Source organism: Neolamprologus brichardi, chromosome 4 (assembly GCF_056152115.1).
Source record: "Neolamprologus brichardi isolate AB-2024 chromosome 4, ASM5615211v1, whole genome shotgun sequence".
Taxonomy (NCBI): domain Eukaryota; kingdom Metazoa; phylum Chordata; class Actinopteri; order Cichliformes; family Cichlidae; genus Neolamprologus; species Neolamprologus brichardi.
The window spans coordinates 25,035,807-25,048,953 of NC_142107.1; the positions used below are offsets into that span (position 1 = coordinate 25,035,807).

Sequence of the window (13,147 nt, forward strand, 5' to 3'; positions counted from 1 at the left end):
TTAAAGTTACAGTTTTTCTCATGTTAAATTTGGAAATGTTCAGAAAATCAAAAGCATATTGTGGGATAATATGTCAGTAATTACAGTGTAATTGATTCAGGTCTTTCAGAAATATGGGAAAATTATAGTTATAGATATTACTCTTATAGTAATATCACTTCTACAGTAACAGTAAATGGCAAATCTTCCTCTCACTAGTAGAGCAGTTTTTTATTAAAAGAAATACACAAAATAAATTCAATAAACTGGCTTTATTCCATAAAGTGTTATCGATGTCTTAAAATATTTCGTTTGTATTTTGTGTATTTTCTAATGTTTTAATATCGCTTTTTAATTTTTTCTAATTCCGATTTAGAACGATTAAAGTTTCTTGTTATTGTTGTTGAAAGTAATCCTCATTATTGAGTTCAGCTGTTTCGCTGTCATATAAAGGCTGCACTCGTCGACCTGCCAACGATCGCGAGATTTTGGCCACTGCGAGAAGAACGGGTCCAGGCAAGGCATAGCAATATTCATATTTAGCAGCACGAGCAGCAGCAGCAGCAGCAGCAACAATAATAACAAGCTGTTTGTCCGGTTATGTAGGCTGGAGGAGAGATGAAACGCATGGTGCCAGCTTCAGCCAAAGACACGGATGGAGACACGGGACTGTGATCTGCAGGTACACGAGACGCCGCGCGCTGTGCTCAGGAAACACTGATAGCTAGGTTTATTAATAGCTAGCTAGCTGGCTAACGGTTAGCTTAGCTCGCGGAATGTTTGGCTACAACTGCTGTGGGATGATTCAGTGTGTGGTCATCTTCTCTCTGACCACTTAAACCAGCAACAGCTGACTGAACACAGGCGCGACTGAGGGGCAGGTGCGTGGGCACGTCGAGTCTGTGGGGCTAACGTTAGCCAGCTAACGTTGCACGTCTTTAAAGAAGCTGAATGAGCACACTGCTAGTTCATGTTAGCATGCTAACGAGCCACCTAACGCTGCTGTGAGACGCTCTGTTATCAATAATCTGTAATCAATAATCAGGTGCTGGGGGAAGTGTTCGTGTCTTTTTGTCATTAAGGTGAAAGGTAACAGCGGTCAACATAAAATGATACTAAAAAAACCGTTTTAATGATGTTTTTAGGAATAAAATGATCAATAAATCAGTTTTTGAGAACCCTGTGAGCAAACAAGCTTTAATATACAAAAACTGGAGCGTTTGGTCTTTGGACAGGAGTGTGCCAAAGTCTTAAATCATCTTATGTCTTTATATATTGTAGGAAAACGTGTGCCAAGCATACATGGAAATGTAGTTAATAAGCCAAAAATGGGAGTGTAATTCTAGTGAGATTGAAAGTAAGTGTTTGGTGTGAGCGCCTTTATTCTTCAGCGTAGCCAGACGTTTCTGTGAGGAGCTTCAGGAATCCTTCTTCAGGCTTCTTGAAGGATATTCAAAGCTCTTTTGGATGTTTCTGCCTCTTTGTTCTGTTCTGTGTCAGGATGATCCCAGACTGCTTCAGTAATGTTGATCCATGACTGATAATACTGCGCTATTGCTCTCTTCAGCAGTGTTTGGCATCTTTGTCAGGCTGAAAATCATTTTTCCCGATGTTTTTGCACAGTTGATCAAACTCTGATGGTGCTTTTCAAAGATCTCAAACACCACTGACTAAAATACAAATGAGACCCTCCACCGTGTTTTATATGTAATGTGGCATAGCTCAGCCTTAACTCCCCGCTTTCCCTTAAGAACTGATTCTGGACAGCCAGCCCTCTGATGAGACCGTTTCTGATGAGGCTGCGGTGAACGTTAGACGGTCAGCTGAAGGTCCAGATGCAAAAACACCATCTTGTCTTTCAAATCGTGATCTCTTCTGTACTTTAGATTCAGCCAATGAAATAAGAACAAATGTCTTTTTGTGACAGGCAGCTGGTGACAAACAGCCTAAAGATCAAACTTTTATCCTATTATGTGTGGACACAGCACTGGTTCATCCCTTGAGTCAGGAGCCTTTTTATCTTTGAGTGATTCATAGGTCAAAGTTCAGAGTCTTAACAAAATCTCAGGTACATGACTGGACTGGAAATGAGTGAAAAAGCAGCCAATGTCCAAATAAAAACTTTAAAAGACCTTCGGAAATCTGGAGGCTCCCAGTAAGCAAAATTTAAAGTAATGAGTGGCTTAAAAGTTTATACCTGTTGATACTGAATGCTTAAATGCCCTCAAACATCAGAAACTGAACTGAAGATTTTTAGTTCAAAGTATGACACGTGCTTACAATGAGATGAGACATCTGTTATCCAAAAGACTTCCTGTTACAGCAGCCAAAACATTAAACGCAGCCTATAATAAAATCACTTCAAATGGAAGTTAAATAAAAAATGTAACATAAAACTGAATCATATTTAAGAATCTAAAATAAGAACCAAACCCCTAAAATTCTTTGAGCAATATGAAGGAGCGACAACACAGTTTTAAATGACGAGTCTGAAGAAGAAAAATTAAAAACTCGTTAGAAGGTCGACATGATCTCGAGAGGCGTCCAGTCCAACATGAAGATGAGTGAAATAACCGCTGGCGACATGGGCGGGTCCTGAGTTGATCCTGCCTCAGCTTCCACTTGATTACCAATGAGAGTGCAGAACAGCGCTGATGGGCATGACGCTGTGGCAAATCTGGCAGCTGAATCCTGCGACGTTTGAGCAAAAACGAAGAATGACTGAATCACTTCCTGTCTCAACGTCGCCCTGATGTTAAATTTGCATCTGTGACAGTTTAAAAAATTAACTAAGAAAGAAATCGCTCTTTCAAAATCATCAGATCAGTTTTATATTTTTATTATTCCGGTGTGGATGTTGGGAAAAAGCCTCAAACAGATTGTCGTGTCGTTTCTACGCGTTCTGATCCCAACGGCGCCGCTGTTCGCCTGATCAGCGCTTCATGTGTGGATCTGTTTCCTATAAAAAATACTTGAATCACAAAGATTTCCAGACATTAAAGGCCGTCGTTGATCTCATGTTCGTTATGCTTCAACAGTTAAAGTGTGCAGACGCCGTTTCTGCTCGTGTCACTAACGTTTTCTTTTTCCGTCTCTAGGATGTGGCGGCGCTCCTCTGTCATACAGACAGACATTGAAGAAGAGGCGGACCTCGTGAATTGTCTAACCTCCTCAGACTGCACGTTTCCTGTGTGGGAGCTTCTCTGCTCTGGTTTTTCTGGCTGGTCTCATAAATAATGTAGCAGAAGTTTGACCGCCTCTAAACGCCGTCGTTATCGTGGTTTTTTGTTTGTTTTTTTTTCTCCCTCGATGGGGCGGAGCTTCACCCTCGTTTGTAAATTGGTAGACTGATGTGGTGCAGGTGCCCCCCCCACACTGAAGTAATCTGACTGATCTTTGAGCCCCTCGGCGCCTCACGCCTTTCAGGAGGATGAACGGCTCCCTTTTAACCCCACCCAGCCCACGGGCGGCAAACTCCTCCCCTTTACCTCCATCTCCCTCCCCCTCTCCTTCCCCACCCTCCCCTTCCTTGCTGCCCTTGTCCTCGCGCCCTCCCCCTCTCCCTCCGCTGATGAGCCCGCCATCCCAGGCCCATCCGTCCTCGCTGTCGGACACGCCCACGCCATCGCCCTCACCTTGCTTGAGCTGGACCGAATTCTGTGAGCTCCACGCCCGCGTCGCAGCCGGCGACTTTGCACGTCACTTCCGGGCGTTTCTCTTGGAGAACCCGCACTACTCCGCAGACTCTGCCGCCGCCTTCTGCCGCCGCTTCACCGACCGCTTCGTTCGCCATTTCCAGAGCGAGCTGGAGGGGGCTCTCCCGCCGAGCTGTTCCTCTGCACGGGATGAAATGGTGAGCTGGGCTCCCCAGTCAGACGCTACGTCTCTGGAAGAGGAGGCAGTCTCGCCGCTGTCCACGACTGGAGCGGTCCCCCTGTGCCCTCCGACTAACACGACGCGGGGCACGAAGCCGGCGCCGGCACGTCTTGTGTTGGAGAACCGTGGCGGGGACAGGTTTCAGGATTCTTACGCCCACAGCCAAGTCATGCCTCCATCATCTTCGTCATCGTGCTGCTCTTCAGTAGGCGGGAACAACGGGAGGCGTGAGGAGAGCCGGAGCTTGATGGCTCCAGGGAACGGCGACGCGCCGGTGGAGGAAGAGGAGGACAGCTGGCTCGGGGCGGCGTCCGTCGGCGAAGAGCTAGAAGAACGGGAAGCGGACTCGTCAGAGGTGGACAACGCAGACTCCTCCCACACTCCTCAGAATCCACCCTCCTCCGTCACTCCTCCGCCCGGCTCCAAGGCGAGCGGCACGCCCGGCTCCTCCAAGAACAAGCTGAAGAAGCGTTTCTCGCTGCGGAACGTGGGGCGCAGCGTGCGGGGCAGCGTGCGAGGCATCCTGCACTGGCGCAGCTCCTCCAGCGACGCCACGCAGGCGCAGCTGCCCTCCAGCTACAGCTATACCATGGGCGTGCAGGACACCTCGAAGAGGACCTCTGGCACTCAGCCTCCCACACCCACCTCCTCCATGCCCGTTTCTCTGTCCATGCCCCTCTCGCTGCCTCATTCCTCCTCCTCCTCGCTGCCCCCTTCGTCGTCGAGCAGCGCCACCTCCCTGTCGTTGTCAGAAGCCGCTCGGGATCGGCGGCGGAGCAACGGCGAAGGAGGCGAGAAGGAGAAGTGGAGCCATCGTCTGGAGAAGCTCCGATTGTCACGATCCCCTCCTCCCATCCTCACCTCGACCGCCTCCGGCTCGCACTCTGCAACGCTGCCTCCGAGCAGCGCCGCCGCCATGGGTCCTCCGAGGAAGGTGGGCCGGCTGGTACGGGAGGGCGGGGTGAGCGTCAGCTCATCCAGTGACGAGTGGAGCGGCAGCCACGGCTTCTCCGGCTTCTCCTTCGGTCTGCTGCATCACGGTACGGACAACAATCCTTCCTCGGCGCAGTCTCCTGGAGCACAGCCGCCACCGGTGCAGTCGCTCGCCAGCGGGGGGAACGTGCCCTGGAGGGGAGGACGCTGGCACAAATGTCGCCTGGTCCTCCGAGAGCGGGACAGAGAAGGTGGCGAGCGTGGAGAGGAGTACTACCTGGAATTCTTCATCCCACCCAAAGTGAGTTCTGAGTAAACTTTAAACTTGTGTTGGTGCTGAAACGGGTCGAAGAGAAACGACTCGGATTCGAATCATTAAAAAACGATATTGCAGAAAAGTAGCCTAAACATCAGCAGGAAAAGTGGTGTAAATGTCTAAATACTGTTTTTATTTGGTGTCTTCTGAAGCTTTGAGGGTCACAGGAGCCTTTAAAAAGTCCACAAAGGTGACAAAGCTTCACTTCCTGCCATCAACCCTGCAACAGCTAAATGTGTCGAGCCGTCAGTCGATTGGTTCATTAGTCAGGCATATAAAGGTGGTTGTTGGAGCTGTCAGCAGAATAACTTGTAGCTCAGCCTGGTTGTTACTGGTCAGGAGAGGTAGGACTGCCAGTGTCACCTAGAGGTGGGAATCACCACACATCCCACGATACGATATTATTGGAATTTTTAAAAAATATTTTGCGATATTCAGATTCTGTACATAAAGGTAAACTTTATCAATATTCATTTATCTAATATCAAAGTCTCACACTCAGTCTTTCTCTCATTTCAGTTTGATTGTTGACAAACTGAACGGTTTGTATTACAGTCTAGTCCAACTTAACTGAATCAACCATCTGGTACAATTATAGCTATTCTGAACTATGCAGTTTATGAAAACTATGCAGCCCCTTCAGCAACTGAAGAATTTGAAAGTAAATTAAAACAAAATATAATTTTACATTAAATAAAAAAGTTTTAAACTTAATTAAAATAAAACATGTCTTAAATTAAAATAAGTAAACTGTCATGTTTATTAAACACATTTGGACAGTGAAGGAATGTCAGGATTCTTGCTCAGAAAAAGGATCAACATGCTCTGAAGTCAGAGCACAAAAACCTTTTTGTAACAAAATATCGATTTCTGCTGTCCCTGTATCCATACATTATTAGCAAACAAAATATCACCATGCTACACAGTATCCATTTTTCCCCCACCCCTAGTGTCACCTTTGACCTGCTAAATTGCTGTATAACTAAACGGCAAACCTTTTGTCTCAGTCATCGAAGCCTCGGCTGACTGTCCCCTGCTGCTCCATCGTGGATGTGAGGAGCACCACGGCGCTCGAGGTCCCCGACAAGGAGAACACCTTCCTGCTGCAGGTAACCGTCAACCATCGCATGTGATTCTTATGTCTACACAAACAGTCACCTGCCGGCCGCTCAGTGCAATTAGATGCGTGTATGCAATGTGCAGAATGTCTCAGAAAGCTAAAGGTGGCTGAAGGTGTACCACATGACCACAGGCCGCTTCATTGTTTTAGCCGCAGGAAATAAACCAGCAGGAAGAATGTGACGTGCGAGTGAAAGCAGGGTTTTTATGTCTGTGGAACGTAAATGTGGTGAAGCTGAGCATCGATGGACTCGGAGCACCATCAGTGCACAGTGGGGGTGGGGGGGTTTCCACTGTGCAACTAATCTGTTGGGAACGAGGGGGAGGGGCCTAAACTGATGTTAGGAATCGAAGCGGTGGCGTTTTCATACATGAAGGTTTCACTGACACATGAAGCGTCCTCTTTCTGCTCTCAGCTGGACGGGACGACGCAGTACGTGATCGAGACGCGAGACGCCGTTCAGATGAGGGCGTGGCTCAGTGACATCAGGAACGGCATCTGTCTCAGGTGAGCAAACACAAAGCAGCAGTGGCATGCTGCCTGACCAGCTCCATGTGTGGGTGTGGCTATAACTGCGTTCTCCTCCCACAGTGAACAGGAAGATGCCGAGGGTGTGTGCGGGGCGCCGTTGGACATCAGCGGGACACCTGAGATCGGTGACCGCCTTTCACAAGGTGAGCGTGGAGTGTGAGTTTACTGAACCTAGACCCCCCGATGTGGGCGGAGCTTCTGTTCATGTACGTCTAACACACATTGCATAAAAGCGTTTGACCATCTGCGCTCGTTTCTGCACATCAGTGTGTTATGGCGGGATCGGCGGCTCCTCTCCTCTCATGGATCCTCTCCCGCCCGAGCTGCCACCTCGAGCGCCTCTCGATGAACCAGATGGCCGGATTCACGGAGGGGGCGGGGCTAGTCTGGGCACGCCGTTTGCTGAGACGCCAGACGCCACAGGTGAGCCTGACCCAGAGATTTGTTTTATTTTTTCAAAAATATTTCTGACGCCTGAAGAACTCTGATGCATCTGAACACGTGTGAGCCACGTCCAGCTGTAGCCTCTGTTTCAGGTGGCGTGCTGTACGTGTGTCACGTGGTCACGTGTGCAACATGTAATGATGTCACACATACATCAGGATACCTGCACAAACAGTTGAATCAGCTTTGCTAAATGTGGAGTAGATTCTTGTCTCTGTAGAGGTTTGTTGGGTGATGGCGGTGTATCGATGCTGTGATGTCACAGCGTGATGATGTTTACACAAACCCTTCCTCCACCCAGGGTCTTTCCTGTTCTCTGACGTGACGCCGGTTGAGGCGGTGGAGCACCCGCTCAGCGAGTGTCAGTGGTTCCACGGCACGCTGTCTCGCCTCAAAGCCGCTCAGCTGGTGCTGGCTGGAGGCCCGGCGAGCCACGGCGTCTTTCTGGTCCGTCAAAGCGAGACGCGGCGCGGAGAATACGTCCTCACCTTCAACTTCCAGGGAAAAGCCAAGGTGAGGCGAGAGCATCCCGGCAGATGTTAGTCTGGATCTCTTATCCGTGCTGTTTGACGAGCTGGTTCACGTTTGTGTGGCGTGATGATGCGTACGCTTTAAACGTGTCGTTGCCTTCTTCCCCGCAGCACCTCCGCCTCTCGCTGAATGAGGACGGTCAGTGTCGAGTGCAGCACCTGTGGTTCCAGTCCATCTTCGACATGCTCGAGCACTTCCGCGTGCACCCGATCCCCCTGGAGTCCGGCGGCGCCTCCGACGTCACGCTCATCAGCTTCGTGGGCGCTACCGCCATACGGCAGCCAGGTACGAGTGAGAACGCCAGGTGTTCCCGGCGACCAATGACAAATCAGACGAGACTTAAATGAGTTTGAATCTTTGATCATCTAACAACTTATGACATCACTGATACTGTGTCACCATTTCCAGAAATGATTATTCGTTGGAATACTGGCGTTCCTGTTCTTGGAATTTCCATTTAAAATTAAACTGGATGAGAAGTGAATTTAAAGGAGCTCTGAGGAGGCGGCGAGGGGTTGCAAAGCAACTTGCAGATGTGCAGCTGCTGGAAAAGTAGGCGCTGTCTCCCGTGGTCGCGTAGCAACCGTGTTAAGTTGCACTGAGTTGAAACTGCTCAGTCAGGTGTGCCGACACCTGCAGACCTGCCATCTGCCCGCGTCACGTTAGTAACACGTCATGTGTTCCCTCCTTCCTGCAGACTACTTCCTGTTCTGTTCATGTGTAAACATCTTCATGTCTGCTGGGATATTTATTATACCAACGTTCATGTCCGGCCAGTAAAGTCTCCAGATGAAATATTTTAAAAGTTGCTGGTTAATTGCTAAATTTAAAACGTCCTGACAGCTGTGACCTCGCTGTGACCTCGCTGTGACCTCAGCCTGGCAGCAGGAAGTGTCACCTGCTGAAAATAAGATGCTGGAGTTTTATTCTCAGCTAAAAAAGCTTTAACGACAGCGCGAGTGGGACGGGGAAACCGATCCAGAATCAGAGCCTGAAAACATTGTTTGGGTGGTTTGATCAAACGGGAGTGCCGTCACACCTGTGAGGAGAAGCTCCGCCCACCTCCACCCCTGCTCCATCTGTCCTGTGTTACTGCACCCATCGCTGTTCTGACCTCTCTGTTGTTGTCTTGTATCCGTTGGCTCGCCCCTTGCAGGCCGGGACAGGGCGGGCAGTCGGCCTACAGCCTGTGATGTCATCACCACGCGCCATCCTGACTCTCCATCAACCCCCATCTCTGACTGTGTGTAAGTGAGACCGGACTCGGCTGAGCGAGCGAGGAAGTGAATGAACGAATGATGTGTTTGGGTTTTAGTTTGGCTCTGGTCATGTGACACTCCACAGCCAATCAGGAGAGAGTTCATTTTTAATTTCCTGTTTACTTTAAAGGTGGCTGTACTGGGGGAGGGGAGGGGGGATTTTTAGGATAACTGCCCAAAATTTAAAAGAAAACTTTGAATATTTTTGTGGGAAAAACTGAGTTTAGAAGAAAACAGGTGAGTTTAAGAGCGAACGACATTTATAAACCCTGAGTGGATGAGCGGTCATGTGACCTGTTAGCAGGAGTGAGTGTGTGTGTGTGTGTGTGTGTGTGTGTGTGTGTGTGTGTGTGTGTGTGTGTGTGTGTGTGTGTGTGTGTGTGTGTCCTTGAATTGGACTGCCTCCATGACTCCCATGGACTTGACGACCGCTGACTCCTCCCACCTAACCAGCCACTCACTGTCGTCTCTCTTTGTCTCCCACCTCTCATCTTCCTCTCCTCCGACTGTTTCACTTTCGGCCTTATTTCCTCCTCTTCCTCCCCCCTCCTCCTCATCCTCCTCCTCTTCTGCCTTTATTTACACTCTTCTCCCTCTCTTACCCCCTTCCCCTTTTCTTCCTTTTCTCCTCCTCTCCTCTGTCCTTGCAGACTTGACCAGCAGACCCCGTAGCCCTCCTCAGCCTCCTCCCTTGCCGCCGGGCCGCCCCCCGCCCCCGACTCCGCCCCAGGAGAGAGGAAATGAAATGGAGGTTGGAGGAGCAGTAGCGGTGTCGGCAGTGACGGCCACAACCACGGGAGGAGGAGGAAGCGGAGGAAGTGGAGGCGGTAGCGGAGGCGGCGTGGAGGACTGGGAGGAGAGGGACAGGGACACGCCTCTCCGCCAACTAGAAGCTGCAGACGGAGAAGAGAGGGAGGGAGCGAGGGTGCCCCGAGCCATCGATAACCAGTACTCCTTCTTCTGATGGAGGAGGAGGCGTTTGTGTGTTTGAGTGTGCGTGAACGTTGGATTGGATGAGGCGGCGTACATCATAGCCATTCATAACCAGTATTTTAATTTTGTTAGCGAGGAGGAGGGGGAGGAGTCAAAGTACTAACACTATGTGAGAGAGAGACGTGGAGGCGGGTGAGCGCAGCTTCACGACACTAACGAGCGGTACATTTCTTTATAGCCAGATAAGCTTTGTTTTGTTTTGCCGGTACGCCTCGCAGCAGGCTCCGCCCTGTGACGCCAGCAGACCCGACGATACCTCACAGCGGTCCTGTCAGGACGGCGCACGCCAGCCAGAGGCCAAACATACTACAGATTCCTGCTCTGGCAGCCAGACCCGAAATATCGCGGCGCCGCAGCAAACCGAAAGTTGAATAAATGTAGTTTCTGCAGCCGCGCTCGGCCAGGTAGCAGTTTCTAAGCCCCCACACTAACACTTAAACTCCGCCCACACAACATGTGACTACAGATGATAACACTAAAGCCACTGTTTACGTTCACTGCTTCACTTTCACAGCTCGTAGTTTAAATGGTGGAATCACGTTTTTCCTCAAATACAGTTTTTGTTTTTTAGCGTCGTCAGGACGCCGAGGTGCACGTTGTCGTTTCACTGTGGCGCTCTCACTGAGCTGACGGTACGTTCAGCTGCTGCTATTATTTATTCTAAACGCCTTTAAAACAACACGATGGTGACGTCTGCACCGGGATGTTTGTTTGGTGATGATCGGATCAAAGGAGAAACGCTGACTGAATGTGAGGCGCCGCAGGCTGACGCCTTCATGACAGATTTACGTTCATTAGTTCTTGGTTGAGCACATTTTGGGCTGTTTTATTTTCACTTTTGGACACAAATCGGTGCGTTAACTTTTTTTATTTTAAACGTCGTTATTGCCAGTGTGACTGTAACGATACTCGCTGCTGTTGGACTGAGTCCACCAATCATCACCTTCATCACGGGGGGGCGGGGCAATGTTCGGTGAGCTGCTCGTCACTTCCTTTAAAGTATCACGTGTGTTTAGTTTGGCCTGTGGTGTCGGCATCGTTCTCGTGGACTCGTGAGCATTAAAATGGCTTTCTTTTAGCTTAACGTCAGACTTTCTTGACTCGTACGTCTTTAAAAAAACGTTCCTCAGTCTTAAACGGACATTTTTAAGCTGAGTCTGAGTTCGTCAGCATTAAAACATCAGATGTCATCAGTGGCGTTTGGTGCAGCTCAGATTTTTGTTTTTCAAATTTAAATGCAGTTTTTGAGACTTTTAATAAAATTTTAATAAAGCCATAAATTGGCACATTTACAAAATTTAATTACATTTTATTTATATAGCACCAAATCACAACAGTCGCCTCACCGCACGTTACATTGTGATGCATTCATGAGGTGACGAATAAAATCGTAACGTTTCCCTGCAGCGTCACGACTGTTTTAAATTAAACGTGTCCCAGGCCTGTGCAGCAGCGCGCTGACGGCTACGGAAACTCCTTAACTTTTTTATTTTTAATTGAATCACAGCAGGATTCCTGTAGAGCAGAGGGCTCAAACTCCTCGTCCACCGTGGGCCACGTGGAGCCCACTGTGACTTTAAGTGGGCGGGGTCAGTGAGACTCCTTTCAGTGTAAGAAAGTGTAACCATGTTTAAAAACACCGACATGTTACTGTAAGGAAAAAGCGCACATTCAGCAGCGTGTCTGTTTTTCTACACGTTACGCTGACGTCGGCGTGCACGTGTCGACGCTGACGTCGGCGTGCACGTGTCGACGCTGACGTCGGCGTTTCTGTAGCAGTTACTGAAGACGCCGAGCTGTTCTCATTTCAGTTTCACGTGATTGGCCGCGGTCATTATCAGCAGGGAAAGCTGTAAAACTCAAATCTACACCACCTCCACCTTCTCCAAAAGCCTCCAGTGGGCCAGATATGACTCTGCTGGGCCACTCCTGGCCCCCGGGCCTTATGTTTGACACCCCTGATTTAGAGTGATATTTAGTTTTATTAATTTTTCTCACTAGTGACCGTTCAGGCCTCGAATGATGTCACTGCACGTCGTAAATAACGACGTGCAGTGACATCATGTGCCCCCCCCCCCCCCCCCCCCTCGTGCTGCGCAATCAGTCGCACCTTTGAGACGAACGTCCTGAGCAGTAAAGTTTTACTTTTAAAGAGTTTGGTTTGGCGCCGCCTGAGAGGAGACGGGTCGGGTCTGGATCAGGCAGGAAACATTTACCTCAGTCACTCAGCAGCATCACTCGGTTTAAATGTCTCTCTCTCTTTCTCTCTCGCTTTTTCTCTGCGACGCTCAGAGTCTGATCTCAGAGCTGATGGTTCAGCACCGATAAGATGGAAACAATAATCCTGAGGGTCAGAGTGATAGTATTACATTTGTCTTTGTTACGCTTCATGTTCCGACTCATCTTGTGGTTCAGTTCAGATGTTTGTGCCTTTTTACGTTTGGGGATAAAAAGGAACGATGACGATATAGGACTCGTTGTGCAGGTGGCGGGATCCCTCGCCCTTTTCAATCTGCCCCCCCCCTCCTCCTCCTCTGCCTCGTCCTGCATCATTAAAATTATAGCAGCAAATGTCGATGAAATACTTTTTCTCCTTGTGCCTTTCTGTGTCGTCTCATCACCTCTGCCTGCATCTGTCGCTCGGTTCATTTACTCATGTCATAGCCCACCCAGTCTCGCTCTGCTTTCCTTTGCTCGTGTACTCGTCTGATCATCATCATCGCCATCATCATCATCATGTTCTGTGTCCTTTTCTCAGTTTCAGAACTCTTTGTGCCTTTCTCTGTCTCTTTCTCTCTTTGCTGGGACCGTGTGTTTGAAGCCGGACGGCAGCGTCTGTCTGGCCTGTGTGGTTAGTTTCAGGTACTACATTGAATTTAATGATAATGATATAATATAAATATAGTGAAACGTACTGCTCTGTGTCTGTGGTCTTTTTTTAAAACCTTTCCTGGGGTGTTGTAGTTTTATTAAAAGCTGATCAAATACTGGAGTCGGGTTCATCCACCTTTAAAAAGCTGACAAAATAATTGTCTGAAATTTTCTTAAAAGTTGCTCCACAGCAGATTTAAGACCAGATGATCAAAATCCCAGCAGTATATTTAATCATGTAAATCAGTGTTTTACTGATTTAATCTCACTTGTTTTACGTTATTCCTTCATTAC

The 13,147-nt window shown here is 48.8% G+C and overlaps 1 protein-coding gene across 2 annotated transcripts; it reads left to right on the forward strand.

The window, feature by feature from the left end:
- Nucleotides 1-461: 461 nt before the first annotated feature.
- Nucleotides 462-12,057, forward strand: sh2b1 (SH2B adaptor protein 1). Of its 2 annotated transcripts, XM_087840161.1 has the most exons (10): nt 464-661; nt 3,078-5,089; nt 6,112-6,213; nt 6,640-6,731; nt 6,816-6,898; nt 7,023-7,178; nt 7,501-7,712; nt 7,841-8,015; nt 8,887-8,977; nt 9,640-9,786. In XM_087840161.1, the coding sequence occupies exons 2-10, from the start codon at nt 3,410-3,412 to the stop codon at nt 9,659-9,661; spliced, it is 2,613 nt and encodes an 870-aa protein (XP_087696287.1). In that variant the 5' UTR covers nt 464-661; nt 3,078-3,409; the 3' UTR covers nt 9,662-9,786. The 2 variants fall into 2 exon arrangements, with proteins under 2 accessions (XP_087696286.1, XP_087696287.1); XM_087840160.1 differs by lacking the exon at nt 8,887-8,977 and having other exon boundaries at nt 462-661; nt 9,640-12,057.
- The last annotated feature ends 1,090 nt before the right edge of the window (nt 12,058-13,147 follow it).